Genomic DNA, 25,998 nt, shown 5'->3' on the forward strand with positions numbered 1-25,998 from the left:
TCCTATGCTGGCAAATCAAGGATGGCAATTATTAGTAATTTATAATAGTGACCAGTAGTTACTAATTTACGATGTAGAGAACGTCACCATTTTCCTAGTTTAGTGTGCTGTTTTATGAATGTGAAAACAGTGAACAAGCCTAATTAGTATTAGGCTAGCACCAGCGTTGGTATGCCTGTGTTTTTCCCAGGTTTCTCAGAGACCTTTCTTCCATGTTGGTGCAGGAAGTTAGCAACTGAGTTCAGGCAATGCCTTCTCTCCTTGGGCCGAGATGTAAGTAGGGCTGAAGGTGGAGATGATCATAATTATAGTTAACATTTTTGAGCAGGTACTATGTGCTGGGCTCAGTTCAAGACACTTTTCCTGGGTAACTCAATCTCACAGTGTCTTACAAAGTGTCTTACAAAGTACATGTGTTGCTCTCCCCATTATACATATCAAGAAATTGAGGCACAGATTGGTTTAGAGTCATTTACCTAGAATTGATACTTGCTGTACTGAGATTATCAAAGGAGAGTGTACTGAGAATACCAAGGAGATAATACTGAGAACCAAAGATGATATTCGTGTGTGTGTGTGTGTGTGTGTGTGTGTGTGTGTGTGTGTCTAATGAGGGGTACTTAACATTTTGGGGTTAGGAAGAAGATGATAAATCAGAGGAAGGACATGTTAGAATTTAACAAGCCAGAAACAGTTCTAATTCAGGATTTCTGCAGGTCCACATTTCTTTACCCCCTGGAATTCAGTGAATTCTGCATTGTATTTAGCATCTTAACGCAGGTATATTCAAGCTAAGCTGGATCTGTCAGGGAAATTAAAGTGACAAAGGAAACATTATCTAATTGCATTCGACTTATAACTTAACTACAAGTGGCCAATTGATTCTACTCGTCCTGGAATTGTCCCAGAGCCTTTGCACTTTCTGGCTAATTGCATTTTCAAAATTGTGTTCGCACATCATTAGCTCAGAAAACCTCTCCCTTTCGTCGTATTTGAAGTCTCCTGTCAAAACAACTGGAGCCTTACCACAATGTGTCATTAGTCTACATTCATGCTGCGTGACCCTCCAGTTTTTAAGGCGGTGAAAACAGGCTTTGAATTTGCCTCTTGCCTCCCTCATTTTAGTGTGGGAGCTCATTTAAGCATTTGTTGCCCAGCTCAAATGCTAAGAAAACTCTTGCCCACAGCTGTTGTATGTATTAGGCTACAGCTGGCCACTTGTGCATACATTCATTTTGGGGAAGCTGCCAGTAGAATGGAAACTGGTGAGTGCCCTGAAAATCTGGCTTCAGAGAATTTGTCCTGGGAGAACAGGATTGAAGAGCCTCTCTGCCCCATGAATGTTGTTCGTGATCGGAAGTCTCTTCAACGGAGTGCTTCTAACATGGAGAGTTTATCTGGAGCTGTTATCTGGAAATCTCAGCTAGATCATGAACCATGTTTAGAATGATTTCTCTGTCTAGCCAGGATCTTACCATTTCCCTTGATTTCCTCTGCCTTTTTTGATTAAAATTTAGTATTTGACTCTAAGAGGAAACCTATCTTGCAGTTGCTACAAAAACTGCTGAAGCTCCCCTGGGACTATTCTGTGGTGTCAGTCTTCGGTATTTGTCGCTCCTGGGAAGACTGCGGAGGTTTCCAGGTGCTTCTGGGTAGGGGAAGGATCAGGTTTCCAGGTGCTTCTGGGTAGGGGAAGGATCGGGATTCTCAGGTGGGTAGTAGGAGGAGCCCTCCTGAAAGATGACCACTAAGTGAATTTGCAACACAATGAAGGAAAGAAAGAACGGTGTTGAGTAGCACCTCTGGCTGGGTCATCACCATTTCCAGCAACGCTGGAGAATGGACTTCTGGGAATTTGGGACATCCCAAGCTTCATGACTAAATAAGGGCTGGGCCTGGGCAACCTGCATCCGTTTCTCAGTGGGCTGGGTCACATATCAGTGGGGGCATGTGTACCACTGAGCCTGAATAACCACTTAAGGATTCAAGGTGGAGTTGTCTTGGATCACAGATGACAAGAGCATTCCCGGGTAGTGACACGGAGCTGTGTGGTTCCAAAGCATCCAAGCTCAGCTGGGGCCCGCAGGTCTTTTACCTGGAGTAATCACTTCCTTCATTAGTTTAGTGGTTGTCCCCGAGTTGAACACACATAGTCTGGGCCATGGCAGAGCTACAGTGTCAGTTGGCACGAGCAGATGTTCAGGTCTTTTACAGAGGTGAGTGTCCATTGAGGCCTTACTCTTAGTTTAAATACAGACAGATGTGAAGACCTTCTGTAAAGGGATGGATGGTGTTGGGAATATAGTGGAATCTTATGAGACATGCTCTTGAGAGTTGGTCTTTCAGGTCTCTGCCTCTCTTTTCCTTATCCTCTCTTCATCTCCTCCTTCTACTTTCTTCCACTTGAAGGTTTTAGCTTTTTGCCAGGCAGGTCAAGGCAACTGGATAAACAGTCACTCAGCTTTTGCTGAAAAAAGCTAGAAGAGCCATTGTTGGTAAGAAAAAGGGGAAGGCATGGGATTGGTTGGTTTGTTTTGGTTTTTTTTGTTTTGTTTTGTTTTGAGACAGGGTCTCACTCTGTTGCCCAGGTTGGAGTGCAGTGGGCAGTCTTGGCTCGCTGCAACCCCTGCCTCCTGGACTCAAGCGATCCTCCCGCCTGCCTCAACCTCCCTAGTAGCTGGGACTACAGGTGCATGCCACCATGTCCGGCTGATTTTTTGTAGTTTTATTAGAGACAGGGTTTTACCTTGTTGTCCAGGCTTGTCTCAAACTCCTGACCTCAGGTGATCCATCTGCTTCAGCCTCCCAAAGTGCTGGGATTATAGGCATGAGCCACCATGCCCTGCTGGGATTGAATATTTAGACAGAATCTGGTCAGGTGCTACCTCCAGCTGAGCCATGAGGTTGCCATATAATAGTGGAAAGTGTACTTGGAAGGATAGGTTTCAACCTCCCATCTGCCACCAGCCAGACTTGCGATTTTCTGAGCCGCAGGCTGTTAAATCAATGAGATGACTTTGCCAAGTCCCTTCCTCTTCTGGAGCTCTGGGAATTACAAGACGCCTGGGATCATTTCTCTCCTTTGTACCAAAGTCTCTCTTATGGAATAGTGATGTTACCTGTGTAGCTAAATTTCCCTGTCTTGTAGAGAAGCATTTCACCTCTTTGCATTTTAGAGGAGAGAACTTAATAGCTGATTTTTTCATGCATACCAAACTTTCTTACCAGAAGGACTGAGACATGAAAATAATCCAAAAGTTTGGAAAATTCATGGACTTACCTTCTATAACTCAGTGGTTATCCTGAATAATCAACAATTGTCAAATTTTCTTTTTGTCTTGTATCAAGAAGGAAGCATATGGTCAGTGTCCCTGCCAGGGAGAAATGTGTGTTGATGACAGTGTTTTCCTGTTTGTGTAGAGGATTTTTACCAATTGGCTCTAGGTCTTTCATGACCACCCGTGGATGTTAATAAGCAGGATAGCAGATAGCAAAGCTGTGGGAGCCAGCAGTTACAGGGGTCTGCATCTGAGCTGCATTCGTGGTTTCTTTCTTTCCCTTAAGTCCCTCTAACTCCCGGGGGTCTAAGCTCCATTTATAATGGAGTTGATCCCTAGAAGCTCACCCAGCAATCTCCTGCTGCCATTCTACTCCCACCACCCTCTTTTTTCCATGTCTTGCTATACACCTCTTTTAGTTGCTCACTTAATATTTCTTCATGATGAAGGTGAACTTTGAACAATTCTTAGAACTGACTAAGTGAGGTTCGTGGAGATACAGGCACAGTGTCTGTCTGGGGCCTTGTGTAGGCCAGTATTCGTTTGTGGCATGGCTCGTACTACCCCCATTGCCTCTCAGCAAAGATAGGAGCCCAGAGCATTCATTTGTATTGTAATTCAGAATATCTGGTTAGTTTTTACATGTTTGAACCAGAATTAGCCATTTGTGAGACTAACCAGAATTAGCCAAATTGGTGAAACCGCCAAACTGTGTATTACTTTGGCATCTTCTATATTAGACTCAGGCTCTCATTCTCTTCCTTGGAGAGCAGTCCGGCTCCTTTCTTATGCATAAGACTGTTGAGCTGTTCTGTCCAATACTGCAGTCAGTATCCTTCCTTGATGACTACCATCATTTAATTATTGTTTATGGAAATGCCTGTAGCACTTTAGAGCAATTAAGATACTGATTTAAGAACAGACCTATCCGTCTCAGAAATGTTCAACTTCAGAACAGAAGCAGTTTTGGAAGTTTCCAGTGTTTTTAAACTAGGAATTGATACCCCCAGTATCTTGGCAGTTGCCCCGAGCTGTCACATGGCCCTGGGGCAGCAAGTAGCCTGCCCAAGGCTCCTAGCATCCCAGCTTTGAAAGGGCAAGGTAATTGGAGAGCTGGATGGAGCTGTGGGCCCTGCAGACTTATTTAGCACAATGCAGAGTGCAAGGCTGCTTGTTTTCAAGAAGCGAAGCTGATTAGAGGATGAGGATTCTTGCCTGCTCCTGGAACATGGGGCTGTGCCAGGTGAGTGGGTGAGGCGGTGCCCTAGCTATCTTTTCAGTCACCCCATTATAAAAGAGACTCCTAAGCAGGCCTTTTATTTATTTATTTTTAAAGATATCAGCTATAAAGACCTAGTTATTCATTGTCACTCCCTACATCTGGAACAACTAACTCATCTGCCTGCAGAATTTCCTGGAGTTCAGGGCAAGCTGATGAGGCTGAGGGTGCTGGGTTCTCAGCATGGCAGCTGTAGAATCTCAATCGCGAATTTGCCAATTCGTTAATTATCTTAGAGAAATAATAAGCTCTTTGAAGTGTTCCTTATTTCTTTTATATTTCTTGAACATTCCAAATCGTTTGCTCTCATGGAGGGTGGCTGAAGGTTTCCTGAGCAGCTCTGCTGGGTCTGTGCGGGTCCAGGGTTGAGCAGGACCTGATCCAGGAGCCGTCGGGAGTGGCCGTACCTTATGCGTCTCCCGGTGCTACAGAGCCCTGGCTGGACCCACAGGAGCTCCCGGGTTCCTTCTCTACGTGACGCTTGTCTTCTTTGCTCTCCCTTTCTGCTCCCAAGGATATTAATGCAGGCGAGGGCAGTGAGTTTGCAGACAGTGGGATTGAAGGGGCCACCACCGACACGGACCTCCTGTCCAGGCGATCCAATGCCACCAACTCCAGCTACTCACCGACCACAGGCCGGGCCTTTGTGGGCAGCGACAGCGGCAGCAGCTCCACCGGGGATGCGGCTCGTCAGGGGGTGTACGAGAACTTCCGGCGGGAGCTGGAGATGAGCACCACCAACAGCGAGAGCCTGGAGGAGGCCGGCTCAGCGCACAGCGATGAGCAGAGCAGCGGCACCCTGAGCTCCCCGGGCCAGTCGGACATCCTGCTGACTGCCGCGCAGGGCACGGTGCGTAAGGCCGGCGCCCTGGCCGTCAAGAACTTTCTGGTGCACAAGAAGAACAAGAAGGTGGAGTCAGCCACCCGGAGGAAGTGGAAGCACTACTGGGTGTCCCTGAAAGGTGAGAGCGGAACGGCCCTAGCTATGTGCCAAATGCACTAACAGATGTGCTCCGTGGTGCACATACTCACGGGATGGGTGGGTTTATTGTTGTTGTTATATAGAATTTGAAAGTTATACTAATTTAAAAAATTTATCATGGTAAGAGCATTTCGCATGAAATCTACTCTCTTAACACATTTTAAAATGTGCAATATGGTATTATCGACTACAAGTCCAATATTGTAAGGCAGATTTCTAGAACCTAGTCATCGGGGCTGGGCATAGTGGCTCACGCCTGTAATCCCAGCACTTTGGGAGGCTGAGGCAGGAGGTTCACTTGAGCCCAGGAGTTCAAGGCCAGCCTGGGCAGCATAGCAAGACACCAGCTCATAATAAACAAACAAACAAATAAAAAAGCTAGAACCTATTCATGTGACTTAAGTGAAACTTTATGCCCTCTGAGTAGTAACTCTCCCATCCCCACCCCTGCAAATGATGTTTTATTTTCTTTTTTCACAGTTATGCTAGAGGAGCATCTCATGTCTAGTTTTGGCATATATGCAACTGATTTGATGACAGTTTCAAAGGACGAGTTCCAAAAACAAACAAATCTTTTTGGAATCATTCGGCTTTGCATCTTTCAAAGTGACTATTTTGGAGGGAAATTTATTAGCTTGAATTCTATGAAATTGCCGTTTTTTAAGATAAAGAATTGGTAGAATAACGTTAATTTCATAGGCTTCAACCTGATATTAATGGAATGTATAGACCATCATGTTTATGAAAAAGTCAGTTACTATTTAATAGTCAAACTTTGTGTTTTTTACTGTGTATATATAGATAGCAGACATGTATGTTAGATCACTTTATTTTCTGTTTATATAACCATGCTTGTATTTGTTGGTATTTATTGTTATTTTGCACATTTTCGTGAATTACATGTACGTATTGTTGCACGTATCTGCGTATGTCCTGGCAGCGTAGAAATGTAATATGTTTGTGAGCTCTATATTTTAAAAAGAAAAACACTTCTCTAACACACAGAGTTTTCATCCCAAGCTAGACTTGAAACAGTGTTAATACATGGCAGGCTAGGTTAGCTATGTCAACAGGATTGATGGAAAGGCACAAGAGGAAGAAGCCTGGGCTTACCAGTATCAAACTAGACCATTTGATACTGGATTTCACAGACTGTGGTTGGTTTGGGAACATGCAATCCTAGAGACGTGGAGCAGCCTAGAGCTCTGCTTAGTAAGGTGAACACAAATGCCTATGCAGGTGCAGATCAACCCTTGCACGAGTAGGACTTGGGTTAGCCCCATTACTCTTGGTGCCAGCTGTTGCTCAGATGCCTGATGACATAGAAAGGAAGGTTTTGGTTAGGATATAGGTTTTGCATGTGCCAGAGACCCGCCATGCCATTCCCAATGCCGTAAGCAAGACAGAACTTTATTTCCCTCCCACCTATCAGAAATAGACGAGCGAAGGCTTGTGTGATAACTCTTTTCTATGAAGTCACTCAGAGGCCCCGGCTCCTTCTGAAGTTTTGATGCTCAGCTATTCCTAGAGCATTATCTTTTCCTTTTTTTCTTTTTGAGACAGGGTCTCACTCTGTCTTCCAGGCTGGAATGCAGTGGCACAGTTATAGCTCACTGCAGCCACAAATTCCTGGGCTCAAGTGATCCTCCTGCTTCAGCCTTCCAAGTAGCTGGGATTACAGGCATGTGCCACCATGCCTGGCTAATGTTTTTATTTTTTGTTGAGACAGGGTCTTGGTATGTTGCCCAGGCTGATCTCCAACTTTAGGCCTCAAGCAATCCTCCTGCTTTGTCCTTGGGTTTACAGGTGCATTGGTTCCTGGCCTCCTAGAACATTATCTTTTGATGCTTTTTTGCTGTAGTGGTCTTGCATATGAGACATAGATGTGCATCGTGGTGGAAGCATTTTGGAGAACTGCAGTGTTCTTTCTCATGTGTGACCTGCCTTATCTTAATTTGGAGGTGCTACAGGCTTATGTCTGAGGGGCCTGGATCACACCAGTGGCTCTGCTCTGGGAGAGTGAGAGGAGATGAGGGGAAAGACTTCTTCTTCTTCCACTTCCTACTTCTCCCCTAGATGGTCACACCACTGGACGCTGCAGCCTCTTATCCTTAGCAGCCCATCTTACTGTTCATTTTATTAATTAGTGCCAAGTTCTGAATAGCTTGATCTGAAGATCACCTGCAGCACAGCCTCTTGAGGATCTTTCTGGGTTGTACCCCACACCTGCTGAATCACAAGATTTGGAGGTGGGCCCTGGATGAATTTGCTGGGGCTGCCATAGCAAAGCACCACAGCCTGGATGGTGGAAATAACAGAAATGTATCATCTCACAGTCGTGGAGGCTGGAAGTCCAAGATCAAGGTGTTGGCAGGGTCGGTTTCTTCTGAGACTGCTCTCCTTGACTTGGAGATGGCTGTCTTCTTCCAGTATCTTCACATGGTCTTCCCTTTACTTGTCTGTGTTCAAATTTGTGTTCAAATTCCTTCTTCTTATAAGGGCACCATTTATATTGGATCAGGGCCTACCCATGTGACCTCATATTATCTTAATTACCTCTTTAAAGGCCATATTTCCAAATACGATCATATTCTGAGCTAACTGGATTTAGGATGTTTGGAGGACACAATTCAGCCTGCAACAGGCCTTGACTTTGTGATTTAAACAAGCTTCCCAGGGGATTCTCACTCTCCGGTTGAGAGCAGCAATGTTAGTGGTGTAAAATAAAAATGATTAGTTGGCTTTTTTTACTTTTGACATATCAGAGGGGTTTATTTTGTTTCTGCCATTCCCTCCAAGAGTAAATGATACAGGAAGTCAGGGTGCAGGTGTCCAGGAGCACAGCCCACAGGCTCTTTAGGGAAGGGAGTCTTTACTTTCTTGGTGACGCAGATCTGAGTGACACAACCTGTTGGAATTCAGGCCCAGAACATGGAGCCACTGAGTTCTTTGCTTCATCCTGATGGGTTCCCAGTATTTGTTGACAACCTCAGGGCTTTGTCCTTGCTGCTCAAAAGCAAGACTTGCGGCGGACTTTTTCTTAGCAATGCTTGAATATTGGGAAATAAAAAGCAGAACACATTGGAACTGTGGGATAGAGATTTTTTTTCCCCCAAAGATTCTTTCCCATTAGGCAAAGTAGTTGATTTTTTTAAAAAAAGATTTCATTTGGAATTAGTCTCTGGAGTGTTTCCATGGGCAACGGAAGAAAGTACAGATTATGTTCCAGGGAAGATGAAGGTAAACAGACTTTCATCAGGGGGAATGTGGTTCTCAGATTTGCTGCTTCGTGTTCATCTTAAAATTGGAACAAGTTGATCATTGAGTAAAAGCTGATTTTAGTCACCTTTGGTGGTGCTTTGTTGTGGATGATTCGAAATCAAAGTTGAAAAATTATAAAAACAATTACCTGATAGGGACCATACAATATTCAGTAGGTGTACATGTTAGGATTTGTGAGTGTCCCCTAATGCATTATCCACAGACTTCTTTCTCTGTTCTTAACCCACGCTAAGGTGTGTTGCTCCTTTTATGTTAAGAATCTACTTTTCATTAGTGTTGAATTAGTCACAAAAACTATTTAGAGCAGGGTTTTTCAACAGTGACACTGTTGACATTTTCTGGATAATTCTTTGTTGTGAGGGCTGTCCTGGGCATTGTAGATGCTTAACAGCTTCCTTAGGTTCTGTCCACTAATACCAATAGCACCTTCCCCCAAGTTGTGACATCCAGAAAGGTCACCAGACATTGCCAAGTTTGCCCCACCATGAGACCCTCTGATTTAGAGGAAAACAGTTTCCGCCTCCCAGTTTTGTTATTTCTTTCTGTCTCTAATCTGTGCTAGCCTAAGGCATGGAAATAGGAGGTACAGATGATTCTGCTTTTTGATACAAGTGTTCCTGAAAAGCCTTGAGATTCTCAAAATCTTTGGGATTTGAGAAAAATAGAGTTGGGGCAGGCTACTCCACAGGTATGTATTTAAATTACACCATGCAACTTTTAAACCCCAAACTAAAAAAAATTAGCTTAGTGTGGTGGCTCACTCCTGTAATCTCAGCACTACAGGAGGCTGACGCAGGAGGATCACTTGAGGCCAGGAATTTGAAACCAGCCTGGGTAACATAGTGAGACCTTGTCTTTACAAAAAAAAAATATACAGATTAGCCAGGTATGGTGGCATATGCCTGTAGTTCCAGCTACTTGGGAGACTGAGATAAGAGGTTCACTTGAGCTCAGGAGTTCAAGGCTGCAGTGAGCTATGACTGTGCCACTGTACCCCGGCCTGGGCAACAGTGGGACCCCATATCTTAAAAAAAAAAATAGTAATAAAAAATAGAAATAACCCTGCAGAGCTCCACTCAAATTTTTTAACAATAAGCAACATAAAACTTTATCTTTTTTTTTTTTTGGAGACGAAGTCTCACTCTGTCGCCCAGGCTGGAGTACAGTGGCACAATTTTGGCTCACTGCAAGCTCTGCCTCCCGGGTTCACGCCATTCTCCTGCCTCAGCCTCCCGAGTAGCTGGGACTACAGGCGCCTGCCACTACGCCCAGCTAATTTTTTTGTATTTTTAGAAGAGATGGGGTTTCACCATGTGAGCCAGGCCAAAACTTTATCTTTCATTTAAATTTTTTTGTGACAGGGTCTTGCTCTGTTGCCCAGGCTGGAGTGCAGTGGCATGATCATGGCTCAGTGCAGCTTCAACCTCCTGGGCTCAAATAATCCTCCCAGCTCAGTCACCTGAGTCGCTGGGACCATAGGCATGTCCGGCAAATTTTTTTTTTTATTTTTAGTAGAGATGAGGCCTCACTATATTGCCCAGGCTGGTGTTGAACTCCTGGGCTCAAGTATTCCTTCCACCTTGATCTCCCAAAGTGCTGGGTTTATAGGCATAAGCCACTGTGCCTAGAAAACTTTATCTTTCAAAAAAGCGTTAGTATAAGGGTTTACCTTTGAAAAAAGAAGCAACTGTAATTTGAACGGGTAGAAGGAACAATTGAGACTCCTGAATTATGGAGACAAGGACCACAAGTATGAAATCATGATGCTCAGCAGCACCGTGCAGTAAGGACTTGTAAGCAGAGCCCGTGGTCAGACTGTGCCAAGAGAAAAAATGTGAAATGAGTGGGCAGGGCATATCAATATGCTTCATTCATCTGTGTGAAAGGATGTGGAGTTCAACAGCTCTTCTATGGTAATGTGAAATATTATAGGCTAGGAAAAGTTGCCCTTGAACCAGTGTGACCTTTCCATTGATCTGCATCATTCTACACTACTAATCGCATATAAGCAAATTTGCTTTACAGATTCCCATTGTAGCTGAATAGATTGAACTTTCAAGGGTTGTGCAGTTCACAGGAAGTGTGGCACTTGTTTGTGGTAAGGAAGATGGTGAAAATGTACGGATAGCTTATGTTGAAGTTGAGGAAGAGTCATAAAGTTATACCCTGGCTTCCCCTGAAATTGATTTCAGTTAGTTGAGAGTAAGTGTTCAGCTAGTAGTTGCTATTAAAGTGAGCCTCAAGTTTAGGTGATAATGGAGGGAATCTATGGAAGCCATCTTGCCACAAGTCTATGAAATATTCTGTTGCTACTGTCTTGTTAGTTTCACAGTGCAATTATGTATGGACCAGGACTCTGGCTTCTCCCAGGCCTTTGTATGTGTGCCATGGATTTCCTCTTTCAGTAGGAACAAGGGCATGGTTGGCTTCTAGAAAAAAAATGTTTATAGGTAAGACGTGAGACCAAAAATGTATCATTGTTTTTCTTATCCTTAACGTACTTAATGCTGGTATTATATATTGTTTTATCCAAGGGCATGGTCTGGAAACTACCATTTCTAGGTTTTTCTGGTTGCATATCATGTGAGACATATTTGAATAAGCTTCAGTCAGACGGTAGTGACTTCCAGTCCTCACACAGTGCCAGGCACAGTTCTGGCCTGGAGGACCATGTTTATACTCGCCTCGGGACAGACGAGTCACAAGACCCTATGTCTGTGAATAGACCTGTAATGAATGAATCTAAAACCCAGAGGCAGGGTTTGAGAGAACTTGAGGGCATGCAGGAAGGAATCCCAGGCAGGCTGAGAAGCTACAATTTAAGATCTTTGACCTTCTTTAGTCCCATCCAAGACTTAAGTCCAAGCCTGGCTCCATTCTCTTTACTTCCTGGGTTCCACGTGCTTTAATTTTCAGCCTCTGACAGGGTGCACGTGTTAGATTCCACTATGGGTTTTTTTGTTTCCCAAGCACTAAATACTCATGCACACCCCTGTTCTGTTTCCTCAGGATGCACGCTATTTTTCTACGAGAGCGACGGCAGGTCTGGGATAGACCACAACAGCATCCCCAAACACGCCGTCTGGGTGGAGAACAGCATTGTGCAGGCGGTGCCTGAGCACCCCAAGAAGGACTTTGTCTTCTGCCTCAGCAATTCCCTGGGTGATGCCTTCCTTTTTCAGGTTTGTTGGGCACTCCTTTGCAGGGCATTTCAAACCTCTGAACTGGGTACCTTCTTTTCTTTTTCTTGCCTAGGTACCCAGTCTTCCTCTACTGCTTTTTTTTTTTGGTGGTGAGATTAATCTGTTGCTCATTATAAAAACAAAAATGGTGAATGACAAAATAAACATCTATACCAAATTCCAAGAATAGGTACATTCAGAGGTTTTCCAAGTGAAGGCTAAGGAGGCTATGAGTTGGATGTGAGAAACTTGCTCTGTTTGTCATGAGTTGAAGGATATCTTCGTGTGGTCTCAGTACCATTTCTGTTGCATTTAAGAAAAGGATCATGAATTTCTTCTTTTAGACATGATTTGAGCTGTCAAAAATTTTTACTTACAATATGTTCTTTTCTAATATTAATCATAAAGTAAAATAATGACATCTCAGAAATGACTGGCATCACCTAACAGTTTCTCTTCCTCATCTGATCAAAACTTTCTACTCAGCATCCTTGAATTTCAACTTGTAAAAAAAATATTTCTCTGCTAACTGCTTCAGGATTAACATTTTCTTTGATACGGAATCTTTTGAGTTTGGATAGTTATAATATACTCAGCAAGAACTTTTTTGTGTTGTTATGTAGGAAGGCTTTCTTTATTGATTCCATTCAAGAATTAATTTCTCAAATCTTTATTCTGTGCTTCCTATGTGCCCTGCATAGTGCTACTGAGCACACCAAGAAGATTTTGACAGTTCGTCTTTTTTTTTTTTTTTTTTTTTTTTTCACCCAGGCTGTAGTGCAGTGGCACAATCTCAGCTCACTGCAATCTCCGCCTCCCAGGTTCAAGCAATTCTCCTGTCTCAGCCTCCTGAGTGGCTGGGACTATAGGCACCTGCTGCCATGCCTGGCTAAGTTTTGTATTTTTAGTAGAGATGGGGTTTCACCATATTGGTCAGGCTGGTCTCGAACTTCTGATCTCAGGTGAGCCACCCACCTCAGCCTCCCAAAGTGCTGGGATTACAGGTGTGAGCCACTACGCCCAGCTGACAGTTCATCTTCTTCAAAGTGTTCACATAGAGCAGAGGGGACAGACACAGTAAATCTTTATAATATGGTAAAGCCTAACAATGACTATTAAAGGAAGAGCAGGTATAAATGGCATGACAAAGACAGTAAGAATATAACATGGAAGGAGGGGGCTGGAACAAAGGTATAGAGGAAGGAAATCATTTATTTCACCAAGTTTCTGGCTTTGGCTTCAGAACCTGTTTCTATTTGGACAATTAAAGTAAAATATAAAGTGCTAATTTTGATTATGTAAAGACAAAGCGTCTGTGTTTTCTTTTTTAAAAATCTGTGATGTAAAACACAGAAAGAAGAGTGCACACAACATAAGTGTACTGCTCCATGAGCTACCATAAAGTAATTATGCAACCACTAACTAGGACAAGAAATAGAAGTTTCAGGCACCTAAGCCTCTCCCCCAACCCCACCCCACTCACAAACGCAATCTGCTAGTTGAATTGAGTGAATATGTCTTTTATCATCCAAGCCAAGACACTTTTGTTTATCTGGGAATGACTTAATTTCCCCTTCATTTTTGAAGGATAGTTTTGCTGGATATAGAATTCTTAATTGACCATCTTATTTCAGTGCTTTGAAAATGTCATCCTACTGCTTTCTGGCCTTCATGGTTTTTAAAGAAAAATCAGCTGTTTATCCTATGAGGCTCCCTTGCTGATTTGAAGATCATGACTTTGTCTTTAAACAGTTTGAGTATTATGTGTCTAGGTATATCATTCTCTTTGAGTTTACTTTACCTGGAATTGTCTTTCAGATATATATCTTTTAATATTTTTTAAATTTTAAAAATTGTGAGTACTAGTGGCCACAAAATGTGTATATATTTATGGGGTAGTATCTTTTGGATCTGTAGGTTTCTGTGTATGTGTTTGTGTATTTAAATCACATTTGGAAAGTTTTTAGCTATTATTTCTTCAGATAATCTTCCTGCTTACTTATCTTGCTCCACTCCTTTGGTGACTCATGTTCTGTTTACGTTAGTATGCTTGATGAAGTCCCACAAGCCTCTGAGACTCTGTGCATTTTTTTTTCATTCTATTCCTTAGTCTCACTTGATCTGTCATAATTGATCTGTCATAAGTTCACTGGTTCTTTTTTCTTCCAACTCAAATCTGTTGTTAAGCTCTTCTGGTTATTTTTATATATATACATTGTATATAGTATATATAATATACAATATATATTATGTATAATACATACAATATGTAATATATATTATATAATACATAATGTACAATGTATAGTGTATATAAATATATAACATATAAAAATATATATATATAAAAATACATTTTTTTGTTTTTGAGACAGAGTTTTGCTTTTGTTGCCCAGGCTGGAGTGCAATGGCACAATCTCAGCTCACCACAACCTCTGCCTCCCAGGTTCAAGCAATTCTCCTGCCTCAGCCTCCCAAGTAGCTGGGATTACAGGCATGCACCACCAAACCCGGCTAAGTTTGTTTTTTTTTTTGTTTTTTTTGTTTTTTTTTTTTTTTTAGTAGAGGTGGGGTTTCTCAATGTTAGTCAGCCTGGCCTCAAACTCCCAAACTCAGGTGATCCACCTGCCTTGGCCTCCCAAAGTGCTGGGATTACAGGTGTGAGCCACTGCACCTGGCTATTTTTTCTTTTTCTTTCTTTTTCTTTTTATTTTGAGACAGAGTCTTATTCTGTCCCCCAGGCTGCAGTGCAGTGGTGTGCTGATTTTGGATCTGACTTTTCTGAGACAGTTTCTATTGACTACCAGAATGTCAATAGAAGCAGTCCTCCCATTTTGGTCTCCCAACCCACTTTATTGTTGTTTATTGTTTATTTGCATGTCTCATAAATTGCCAAGTCTCTGCTCAGCTAGTTGAGTAGTCAGCTAATTATTAGAGAGAGATTTCCTTAAATGTACAGAAGTAATAAGTTTCCTAGTCTTTCCTAAGAACAGAAGTTTGCAAGTTCAAGCACATCATCAATGCTCAGGCAACTAGCTTTCATCTCTGCCTTAGCCTTCATCTCTGCTTTCACCAAGCTGTAGGGTAAGTGATGTACTGATCACAGCTCACTGCAACCTCAACCTCCTGGGCTGAGCAGTCCTCCCAGCTCAGCCTCCTGAATAGCTGAGGCTACAGGTGTGCACCACCACACCCAGCTCATTTTTTCTATTTTTTGTAGAGATGGCGGTCTCACTTTATTGCCCAGGGTGGTCTCAAACTCCTGGCCTCAAGTGATTTTCCCGCCTCAGCCTCCTAAAGTGCTGGGATTACAGGCATGAGCCACTGTACCTGGCCTGATTCTTTGAAACAAAAATTACATTTCTTTATTGACATTCTCTATTGAATGTGATATTAGTCTCATACTTTATTTCTTTAGACATGGTTTATTTTAGTTCTTTGAATATGTTCAAAATAGTTACTTGAAATCTTTGTCTAGTACTCAACATGGGACTTTTCTGAGACAGTTTCTATTGACTACTTCTTCTTCTGTGTATGGGCCATACTTTATTTAAATTGTTTTAGAAATAGGGTCTTGCTCTATTACCCAGCCTGGAGTACAGTGGTGCAATCATAGCTCACTGTAACCTTGAACTCCTGGACTCAAGCAGTCTTCCCACCTCAGTCTCTTAAGTAGCTGGGACTACAAGTGTGCACCACCACACCTGGCTAATTTTTAAAAAATATTTTTTAAAGACAGAATCTTGCTATGTTGACCAGACTGGTCTCAAACTCCCGGCCTCAAGAAGTCCTCCCATTTTGGTCTACCAATCCTCTGGGATGATAGGCATGAATCACCATTCCTGGCCCATACTTTATTGTTGTTTATTGTTTATTTGCATGTCTCATACTTTTTTGGTTTAAATTGTACGTTTAAAATAATATAAATGTGGCAACTCTGAAAGCAGATCCACCTCCCATCCTCTGGGATTTGCTATTGTTGTTGATTATTGGTGGTGATAGTGCTTCTTTGTTTAATGACTTTCTTGAGATCTATAAAATATTTAGGCTTTGTCATGTGTACCCACTGAAGTCTCTGCTCAGCTAGTTTAGTAGTCAGCTAACTATTAGAGAGAGATTTCCTTGAATGTACAGAAGCAATAAGTTTCCTAGTCTTTCCTAAGAACAGAAGTTTCCAAGTTCCTGCACATTGTCAATGGTCAGGCAACTAACTTTCCTCTCTGCCTTAGCCTTCATCTCTGCTTTCACCGAGCTGTAGGGTAAGTCAAACGGTGAGCTTAGGAACTTCTTGGGACTATCTGGGCTTGTGGACAGCCTTATACGTATTTGTGACTGTATTAGTCAATTCTCACGCCCCTAATAAAGACATACCCGAGACTGGGTAATTTATAAGGAAAAGAGGCTTAATGGACTCACAGTTCCACATGGCTGGGGAGGCCTCACAATCATGGCAGAAGGCAAAGGAGGAGCAAAGTCCTCTTACATGGCAGCAGACGAGAGAGTGTATGCAGGGGAACTCCCCTTTATAAAACCATCAGATTTCATGAGACTGACTATCATGAGAACAGCATGGAAAGACCTGCACCCATGATTTAATTACCTCCCACTGGGTCCCTTCCACGACACGTGGGAATTATGGTAGCTGCAACTGAAGATGAGATTTGGGTGGAGACACAGCCAAACCATATCAGTGACCTTACAGATTATAAGAACTGTGTCATAGCTTTTCGGAGCCTTTTTTGGAAATTGTATTCCCCAGCTTTTCCTCAAGTTTCTTGGTCAACTTCTCATTTGCTCAACTGTTAACACTGCTTCAGGCGACTGCAGTGTTAAACAATTGTCATTAATTGTTTTTCACAAACACCCCCTGGAGTGAAGAGTGTTTGCATGAATGAGGTCTGAGTCAGGTCAAATAGCAACAAGCTCTGTGAAGAGGTTTTTCTGGGACGTGTTAGACAGGTTGCTTAGTGATGGTTCTCTGAGAAAGGTGTTTTGGGAAAGATATAGAGATCTACCTTGGAATGCCATGTTTAGTTGCATGTGTCAGACTTGAGGAAGGTAGTTTCCTCCTGTGGGGCTACGCAGCTGGTTTTCATGTGATTGTATAGATGAGGAGACAAAGATGGAAATAGAGCGATTTAAAATATCACAAAACTTGCTGTTTTTACTGAGGTTCAGCCATTTGTCTTTAATAAATGCAGCTCAGATTGTTACAGAACTTAGATTAATTTCTGGAATTGTGAAAAAGTTCATTTTGACCATTTTTTACCACTGTTCTTGTTGCTTTTGTGAAGGAATGGCTCTTTGGAGGTTCTTAACCCTCCTACCGCACCCCAACCCCCATTGATGTTGATGGCATTCACCAGGACACTTTAGAGAGTAGACACTATTAACAGATATGCCAGTATACCAGGTATAAGTGGCGACAGTCCCAGGCCAACTGGGACATATAGCAACCATTCCATGGGTACATCTGAGTTGTTCCCAGGTGTTAAGGATCGCAAGCAATGTTGTTGTGAGCACTCTTGTACCTGTTCTCAGATTATGTTTGTCCACATTTCTGCTGGACAAACATATATACCTAGGAGTGGCATGCAGGGTCATGGGTTAGGCACATATTCAGGATATGCCAGTTTTCAAAATGATTAGTGTGATTTATATTCTCATCGGCAGCCTAGGAGAATTCTAGTTATTCCTCATGTTTGCCAACTTGATATTGAGATTTAAAAAAATCCTTTTTAAGATATTAATGTGAAATTGAGTGCATATTCATGCACTTAGTGACCATTTCAATATCATCTTTTGTGAAGTGCTTATTTTACTTTCTTGTCAATTTTTTTTCCATCAGAGTTTCTTTGTTAATGATTTATGGCAGCTCTTTGCATATTTTGTATATCATCTGTGTTGATTATATTCATTGCAAGTATCTTTTTCTACTCTGTGGCTTGCTTTTTACTCTCTTAAGGGTGCCATTTGTTGCCGTGAAACTTAATTGTAACCCATGCTCACTTCTCAAGCCTTCCTTAATGGGTAATGCTTTGAGTATCTTATTTTTTAAATCTACATGCTATAGCGTCATGAAAATTTTCTCATATATATGTTATAAACAATTGTTTTGGCTGGGCATGATGGCTCATGCCTGTAATCTCAGCACTTTGTGGGGCCAAGGCAGGCAGATCACTGAGCCCAGGAGGTTGTGACCAGCCTGGACAACATGGAAAGACCCTGTCTCTACCAAAAAATAAAAATGAAAAAAATTAGCTGGACATGATGGCATGTACCTGTAGTCCCAGCTAGTTGAGAGGCTGAGGTGGGAAGATCACTTGCTCCAAGGAGGTCAAGGCTGCAGTGATCCATGGTTGCACCATTGCACTCCAGCCTGGGTGACAGAGCAAGATCCTATCTTTAAAAAAAAAAAAAATTGTTTTTCTGCATCTGGCATAGTTTTTATTAATTGGAAATCTTGCAAATGAGGAAATGTCTAACTGTCTGACAGCAACAGTAATGTTATTGTGAAATTAGTGGCTATGTTTTACTTAGCCCTTATTGTATACCACCATCTTAATGTGAGTCACATGTAATTCTTAGAGCAGTAGTTAGTTGGATTATGTATCCACATTTTAACCCATTGATGCGTGTTGTATACCCCATTTGTTGAAGTCAAGGCTTACAGAAGCTAGTAATTGTACCCAAAGTCACATACTTACTCAACTCAAACCAAGCCTCTGTTTCTCCAAACCTTTTATTGTCTGAGTATACTATTTGTCCTATCACGATTGACCCTAAGAAGAACAAGGGTAAGAGTCAGTGGCTACCATAAAAAGGGACTAGCCTTTTCTCAATCCTAGAATTAAGCTACTCATTGGAAATATTTCTAAAGTGAAACCTAATCTTGGTCCTGCCTTGCCTCACTACACAGGTTAGATGATTATCAGATGGATTTCAGAAAGGCTCCCTTAAAAATTTGTTTTTAACCCTCAAGTGGAACCGGAAGGTTTTCTTTTTCACTTACACGTTTCTGATGTGAATTCCTTTTGAAAGAACCTTCATGGCCATAAAATTGCTAGTAGAATGTAAATACCCAATAGATCACATGGAGTAAACTTTTTTGTATGTGACAACATAGGATCTTATTTTTGAAAACCTTTGTGTTTTCACATACATTCTCTCTTTCAAAGAGAATGTTTGAAAACATTCTCTGCCTTCTGCTTATTATAAATCCACGTAACTCTGGAGCAGCCAAATCAGAATGAAACCTGTGTGTGTAGGGGTGAGGCTAAAGCACAGGCGATCAGCCATGATTATGGAAGTAATTTGTAGGTTATTCCAGCCCCAGGGCTCAATTCAGTGCACACAGCTTCCAGAGCCTGTGCGCTGCTGATTCGATGCTGTTACTCAAATACCCACAGACTCACCCATGGAAAGGAGATTCATGTTACCAACAAAAGTAGGAAAGGAATTTTTATGTGTGAGGTCGGAGGAGGGTGGGAATGAGCAGGAATGTTGGAGCCGGGTATATGGAAGAAGTGCTAAGCTGTCTGCACTATTTTAATTTGAGTTCTTTTCTTCAACTTGAAGCTAGAGACTGTACCTACCACCTACAAAGTACAACTTCCTATTGGGCCTTCATTCATTCATTATCTTAGGATGTCACATGCAATTCCTAAAAGCTCACCCACCTTTATGGTAATATATCCTAATATTAGTTATTAATTTGTCTGTTAAACGCCTTGGGAACATAGCTAGCAGGCAAATAAGAAAGATAATAGAGTAGAAAATCATATGCTGTTATGTATCTAAAGGGGTATAGAAAATGTTATCTCTAGGAATTGATTGCCTTTTCCTTCCATAGAAAGTTTTCTCATCATTTACAAAGTCACTTGTGTGAGGGTATTACATGCATATTAAGAGACTCATATGCCATTAAGTTGAGTTGAAGATTAAGTGTGATGATGATGGTGTCTGATAGATAGCAAACGCTTAACAGTTACCATTTTAGTAATAAAGAAAAAAAGACCATTCCATGGGCTCCTCTTAAATAAGCAACTTTACAGAAATTAAGTGCGGCTTCACTGTGAAAAGACTAAGGTGTTAAGTTTCATCAGGGTCTAGAGAACTCCCTTGGAAGCCATGTCTAGCTGTGTGTGTCAGACTTGAGGAAGGTCATGGCCGCATGCCCTGGACAAGGGCAGCCAGGCTGGGGAAGAAGCTGTAAATCATCTTTCACAAGGAGATGTCAAGTGGACTTGTGGTAGAAAAGACTTTAGTGGAGATTTGGCATCTTGACCCAGTGCCCCTCTCAAAGGGGGGTACGGTCCCTACAAGACCCTGGCCAACAGGTGAGCCTACTCTCTGGGCAGCATCTCCCATTCCTGGAGATCTCCCAGCTTTCAACCATCTGTTTTGTTAGGCAACCGTAAGTCCTAGAAAGTTTTTCGTCATGCTGAGATAATATGTTCTTTCTAGTGAGTCTTGCCATTTCTCTTTGTTTCTGTATTCACCCCCAGAGTCCTGTGCAAGTCTTCTGCTTATCCTCCTCATCACCTTTTAGATACTTAAAAACAGCTTTCATTTATCTCCTGCCACGTCTCTTTGGGCTACCCTGCGTAAGGTTTCCAAGCCATTCTCCCTGTTCTTACTTGTAAGCGAGCTTAGCATCCTGTGTGAGCCTCTGTGTGGTCTGCCCCATGCAGCCTGCAGTGAGGTTCCTATTGTCCTTGTTTCCTCTAGAGTCAATTCCTTTTATTAAAAGCCACATCAAACTGTTGACCAGACTGAGCTCATGGTATCTTAAACCCTCAAAATCAATTCTTACCCAACAAGACCTTCCCCATCTTATTTTAATAGATTTTTTTTTCAAAAACCCAACTCAGAACTTAAATGTACCTCTTTGATATGTTATCCTTGTGGCTTTTATCCTTCTAATAAACTGTTGAAATCCTCTGGGATCCTTATTTGATCTTCCCTGGTGTTTATATTCCTCTTAACTTCACATTATCCGCTGATATGACAAGCTGAGTACAAGGTCTTCGTTCTCTTTGTTGGTTTCTGTGTTGACTTAGTCTGTAGTTAAGTCCTGTTTTCCCCACTCCGTAGATTATATCCCTCCTCCTAGCCAGCCACTGTAGAAATATTTACCTTTGATTTTGGCATGGATTAGTTGTGGAGAAGGGCCAACTCTAGGATATGTGGAGGCCCAGGAAAATATTTTTTTATGGAGGCTTTATCTATATAAAGAATTTGGCTCACCTTGGATCAACTGTCAGCACCATTCTGGTGGCCCAAACTCAAGCAGTCTGGTGAAAGAAATACCACATAGGCTGGTGGGTACGACTCACTAGCCACAGACTCAAGTTCAAGAGTTTTGGGCATCTTTTTGAGACCGCATAGCTGGTACAGGGTGAGAGAATTCCCTGAAGGGGAGAAACCTCCTGAAACCTCCGCTTTCCAGGAGCCAGAGGGAGACTTGGAAAATTTCAAGAAAAACCCTCCAAACTATGGGACCTCCTGAGGTGCAGAGCTCTGGCAGGGGCCCCACTTGCCTACCTCTTAGGAGACATTTAATGGAGAATATGGATATTGAAGTGCAAAATGAATATAAAAGGCTGGAAATCAGTTAGATTGTATGCCTTCTTGTGGGTGCCTCAGAGGTTTCCCCACACTGCAGAGGTATAAGTGTGGTTGAGCTGGATCTTCCTATACAGTTTCTATACTGTTATGTATCATGCAAATTATGTTACTAATGGTATTCTTCCTTTTCTTACATTAGTTTAAATTTGTATTAAATCAATATCAGCATAGTTTAAAAGAATTCAGCTAACATTAAAAGGCTTAGAGTGAAATTATTTTCCTCCTTTTGCCCTCTTCGCCTCATGAGGCTTATTCCCCAGAAGCAACTATACAAAACTATTTTAGCTGATGTTTTTGTTTCTTTGTTTTCTTGCATTTGCTCTCATTTCTCATTAACATGTTTATACTGCTGTTTCTAATGGATTTTAGGTACTACTGACTTTCTATTATGATAGATGAACATTTAGCTGTGTTAGCTGTAAATTCTTCTTTCCTCATCTTCCCATATAGGTATATGAATATTTAGGATTAAAGCACTAGTCAGTATTATTACATTGTTATGACTATATAAATAGTATTGGCTGCAGAGTCAAGTAGTGTACTGTGATCTTATTTCTTTTCTGTAACAATTTCTTTCTTGTTTGTTTTTTTCTGTAGTTAATGACTGCCCTCTTTTTTTGTGGGGGGGGACGGCTCATATTGCTTATTTTCCTGGTTATGTGGCAGTGATATTTTCTAAATCTCCAGCGTGTTAGCTGTTTCATCAGTGATGTTTTCCTTTGAAGCCTGCCCTCCCTGGCACATTGTCCTGCTCCCATATGGCTGCTCTATGGGCCTCTTGTACAACAGCCTCCCTAGAATTACCAGCTGCTTCTTTTTCATGAAAATAACCTGTAGTAACTTCCTATAAAATGATGCATATTTTTAAATGTCTTCATTCTACCTTTTACTTGCATAATATTTGAGTAATTTGGAATTTTGGCTTGGAAGTCATTTCCCCTTGGTTTAATTATTTTCTGATAATGTTCTCATTTCTGATTAGCATATGTGTGTGTGGTTTTTTTTTTCCTCTTTGAATCATTTAGCATCATTTCTTTATCACTAGTATTCTGATCCTTGTTTAGTATATATGCTGCTGAAGCAAGCACAATTTCTTTTCTTTGGTTTTTTTTGGAGACAGGGTCTTACTCTGTTGCCCAGGCTGGAGTGCAGTGGTATAATCATGGCTGATTGCAGCCTCAGCCTCCCAGGTTCTCCCACCTCAGCCTCTCAAATAGCTGGGATGACAGGTGCACACCACCATGCTTGGCTAATGTTTGTGTTTTACGTAGAGATGGGGTTTTGCCATGTTGCCCAGGCTGGTCTTGAACTCCTAGGGTCAAGTGATCCACCTGCCTTGGCCTCCCGAAGTGCTGGGATTACAGGTGTAAGCCACTGCACCTTGTTGGTGTTCTGATCCTTCACAATGATTTCCTTCTATTGACATTTTAATTTTGGTTTTTTTTTTTTTAATTCCTAAAAGAAGCTTTCTCTCCCTCCTTCCCTCCTTCCCTCCCTCCCTTCCTTACTTCCTTCCCCACCTCCTCCCTCCCTTCCCCCTTCCCTGCCTCCCTTCCCCTCTCCCACTCTCTTTTCAATCTCATTGTTCCTTTCTATTGTAAACTGTACTTTTCGTTCACTTGTTTATAGCTTTAGATTCCCTTGCATCTCCAAAGGTTGTGTAGATTTTAGGGAAGCTTTCTCTGTTTCAGGCATGGCTTCATGTTTTTTTTTTTGAGACAGAGTCTTGCTCTTGTTGCCCAGGCTGGAGTGCAGTGGCTCCATCTTGGCTCACTGCGTCCTCCGCCTCCCAGGTTCAAGCAATTCTCCTGCCTCAGCCTCCCAAGTAGCTTAGATTACAGGCATGCACCACCACGCCTGGCTAATTTTTATATTTTTAGTAGAGATGGAGTTTTACCATGTTGGCCAGGCTGGTCTTGAACTCCTGATCTCAAGTGATCCCACCTCAGCCTCCCAAAGTGCTGGGATTACAGGCGTGAGCCACCATGCCTGGCCTTAAGTTCTCTTTACAGATATTAAAAATAATGGCTTAAATAAGTCTTATGTAAACAAAATATGATGAGTGTAGAATCAACAAGAAAAAGCCTTTTAAGAATTCACACTGGAACTTTATTCCTATCTAGCCTCTTAAAAAATGGTAACTTTCTTTTTTTTTCCTTTTAAAATGAAAACGTTTGACCTACTTTACAATTATTCTTGTGCTTCTATAAACTTGGATTATCCAAAATTTTAGTTTCCTAGATTTGGCATACATTCCCTAGTATTTCTTGTGTTTAAAATGAATTTCCCTTTTCCTGCCACTTACGTAAACCATTGATTATCTGAAATCACCAAGTGTCCTCCATGCCGTTGGATAATTGAAGCTGGATCTATTTAAATACATAATGAAGCCCTGAGCTTCATCTTATCTCTGCACTCAAAGGGGCTGTTATGCAAAATGCATTTTTTGCTGATTATATTTTGTCTGTTGGCAAGAACTTTGCTTATTCCCTTCACTGAACTGTATACAGTATTTATAGCATCCCCAGAAGGCAAAGGAAGAATCACAAAATTCACTCTCTTTACCTGTTTGCTGCTGTTTGTTTAATGGGAGGTGATTTGTGGTTAGCAAGTTGAGAGGGTACCATTGGGTGGTCTCTCCTTCCTGCCTTTTTGACTTCTGGATTCTGACGAAGGGACCCTTCATGAATCTGATGTCCCTAACTAACCTTGCCTGGTTCAAGAAGGGGAGGCAAGGTTAGTGGCTTCAAATGGCTTTTTCTAGCATGTCAGAATTTATATCCTGGAGAGACCTTGAGGAACAACATTGTGTCAGGTCAGGAGTCCCCAGTTGAGGTGTTAGGCCAGTGAATGGTCAAGAAATGTTGCAAGACTTTTCTCCACCCAACTAGCTGTTGAAAGCAGTCAATGGAGAGTTCGTCTCCTCTCTTGTGGACACATAGCTCCCTGCCTGCCACTGCAAAAGGACAAAGTTTGCAGAAAAGCTCATTTATTGAATAGTCCTTCTGAGAAATTGATTTGGCTTAATGATAGAGAATGGTAGGGGCTGTCATTTTATTTAGACAGGACAGTGGGAGCAAAAGTTCTCTCTAATGGAACTGCCTTCAGCCATTGACAGATTTTTAAAAAGTTTGGGGGAACTGAGGCATACTTAATGGTGAAAAGGGCTGATGGCTAAATTTTTCATACAGCTGTCATCACACATTTCTATATATGTTTCTTTAGGTTTGGGGGCTCTTTTTATTTTATAATTATTTTTTCTTTTAAATTGTGGTACACCACACATAAAATTTACCATCTAGCCATTTTTAAGTGGACAGTTGAGTGGCATTAAGTACATTCATACTGTTGTGCAACTGTCACCATTATTAATCGCCAGAACTTTTTTTTTTTTTTTTTTTTTTGAGATGGAGTCTCACTCTGTCACCCAGGCTGGAGTGCAGTGGCATGATCTCGGCTCAGTGCAACCTCCACCTTCCAGGTTCAAGCGATTCTTGTGCCTCAGCCTCCCGAGTAGCTAGGACTACAGGCATGTGCCACCATGTCCAGCTAATTTTGTATTGTTAGTAGAGATGGGGTTTCACCATGCTCAGGCTGGTCTCCAACTCCTGGCCTCAAGTGATTTGCCCGCCTTGGCCTCCCAAAGTGCTGGGATTACAAGCATGAACCATTCTGCCCAGCCCATAACTCTTTTTCATCATGCAAAGCTTAAGCGCGGTCCCCGTTACTTAACAACATTCCATATCCCCTTCACTCCGGCCCCTAGCAACCACTGTCTGTCTTTATAAGTTCCAGGATAGCTGCTTTGCCAAAATTAAATAGATACCATTCAAAGGGTGTTTAACTTTCGTCAGCTTCCTTCATTTTTACTTCTTAAGTGGAAGACAAAGGTGAACTCTCTGACGTCAGAATGGAGTGTGTTGCTATTGGCTGAATTTGGCTGGGGTCCGCACAGGGGGAAGAAGAAGACCCACTTTCATTAAATAGGGAGAGCAAAAGGCTGTTGTTTCACAGAACATATCAGATTGTGGTCTTTCTTGGGCTTCCACGTGTACTACACAGACTCCTTTATTTTTGAGACATCCCCTGTTTTGCAGTGGAATTCTTACTTTGCTGGGAGATCAGTGAGGATGGGTAGAATTATGCTGAAGTAAGGAGCACTTAAATCTCAGTGGTTTAACATGCTTTCTCCTTCCTGGCATGATCGAGGCTGGCTCCAGAGCCGTACTCATCCTAGACTCTTTTGGATCCAGGCAGACAGAAGCTCTATCTTGACACAATGCTTCTGTGACTGTGGCAAAGGGGCAAAAGCCAATCAGGCTTTTGTTGAGTAGTGACGTCACTTCTACTGACATTTTACTGGCA

The 25,998-nt window shown here is 42.0% G+C and overlaps 1 protein-coding gene across 10 annotated transcripts in view; it reads left to right on the forward strand.

Moving 5' to 3' along the window:
* The window catches only part of TIAM1 (T cell lymphoma invasion and metastasis 1), a 444,177-nt gene that overhangs the window by 304,574 nt on the left and 113,605 nt on the right, over positions 1–25,998 (forward strand). For all 10 annotated transcript variants that reach the window (XM_025380044.1, XM_025380046.1, XM_025380049.1 and 7 more), the window contains 2 exons: positions 5,072–5,519; positions 11,831–12,003. In XM_025380044.1, coding sequence (XP_025235829.1) covers positions 5,072–5,519; positions 11,831–12,003 — 621 coding nt within the window. The remainder of the gene's footprint in view (positions 1–5,071; positions 5,520–11,830; positions 12,004–25,998) is intronic.

The sequence above is a fragment of the Theropithecus gelada genome, chromosome 3, assembly GCF_003255815.1.
Source record: "Theropithecus gelada isolate Dixy chromosome 3, Tgel_1.0, whole genome shotgun sequence".
In the NCBI taxonomy this organism is placed as follows: domain Eukaryota; kingdom Metazoa; phylum Chordata; class Mammalia; order Primates; family Cercopithecidae; genus Theropithecus; species Theropithecus gelada.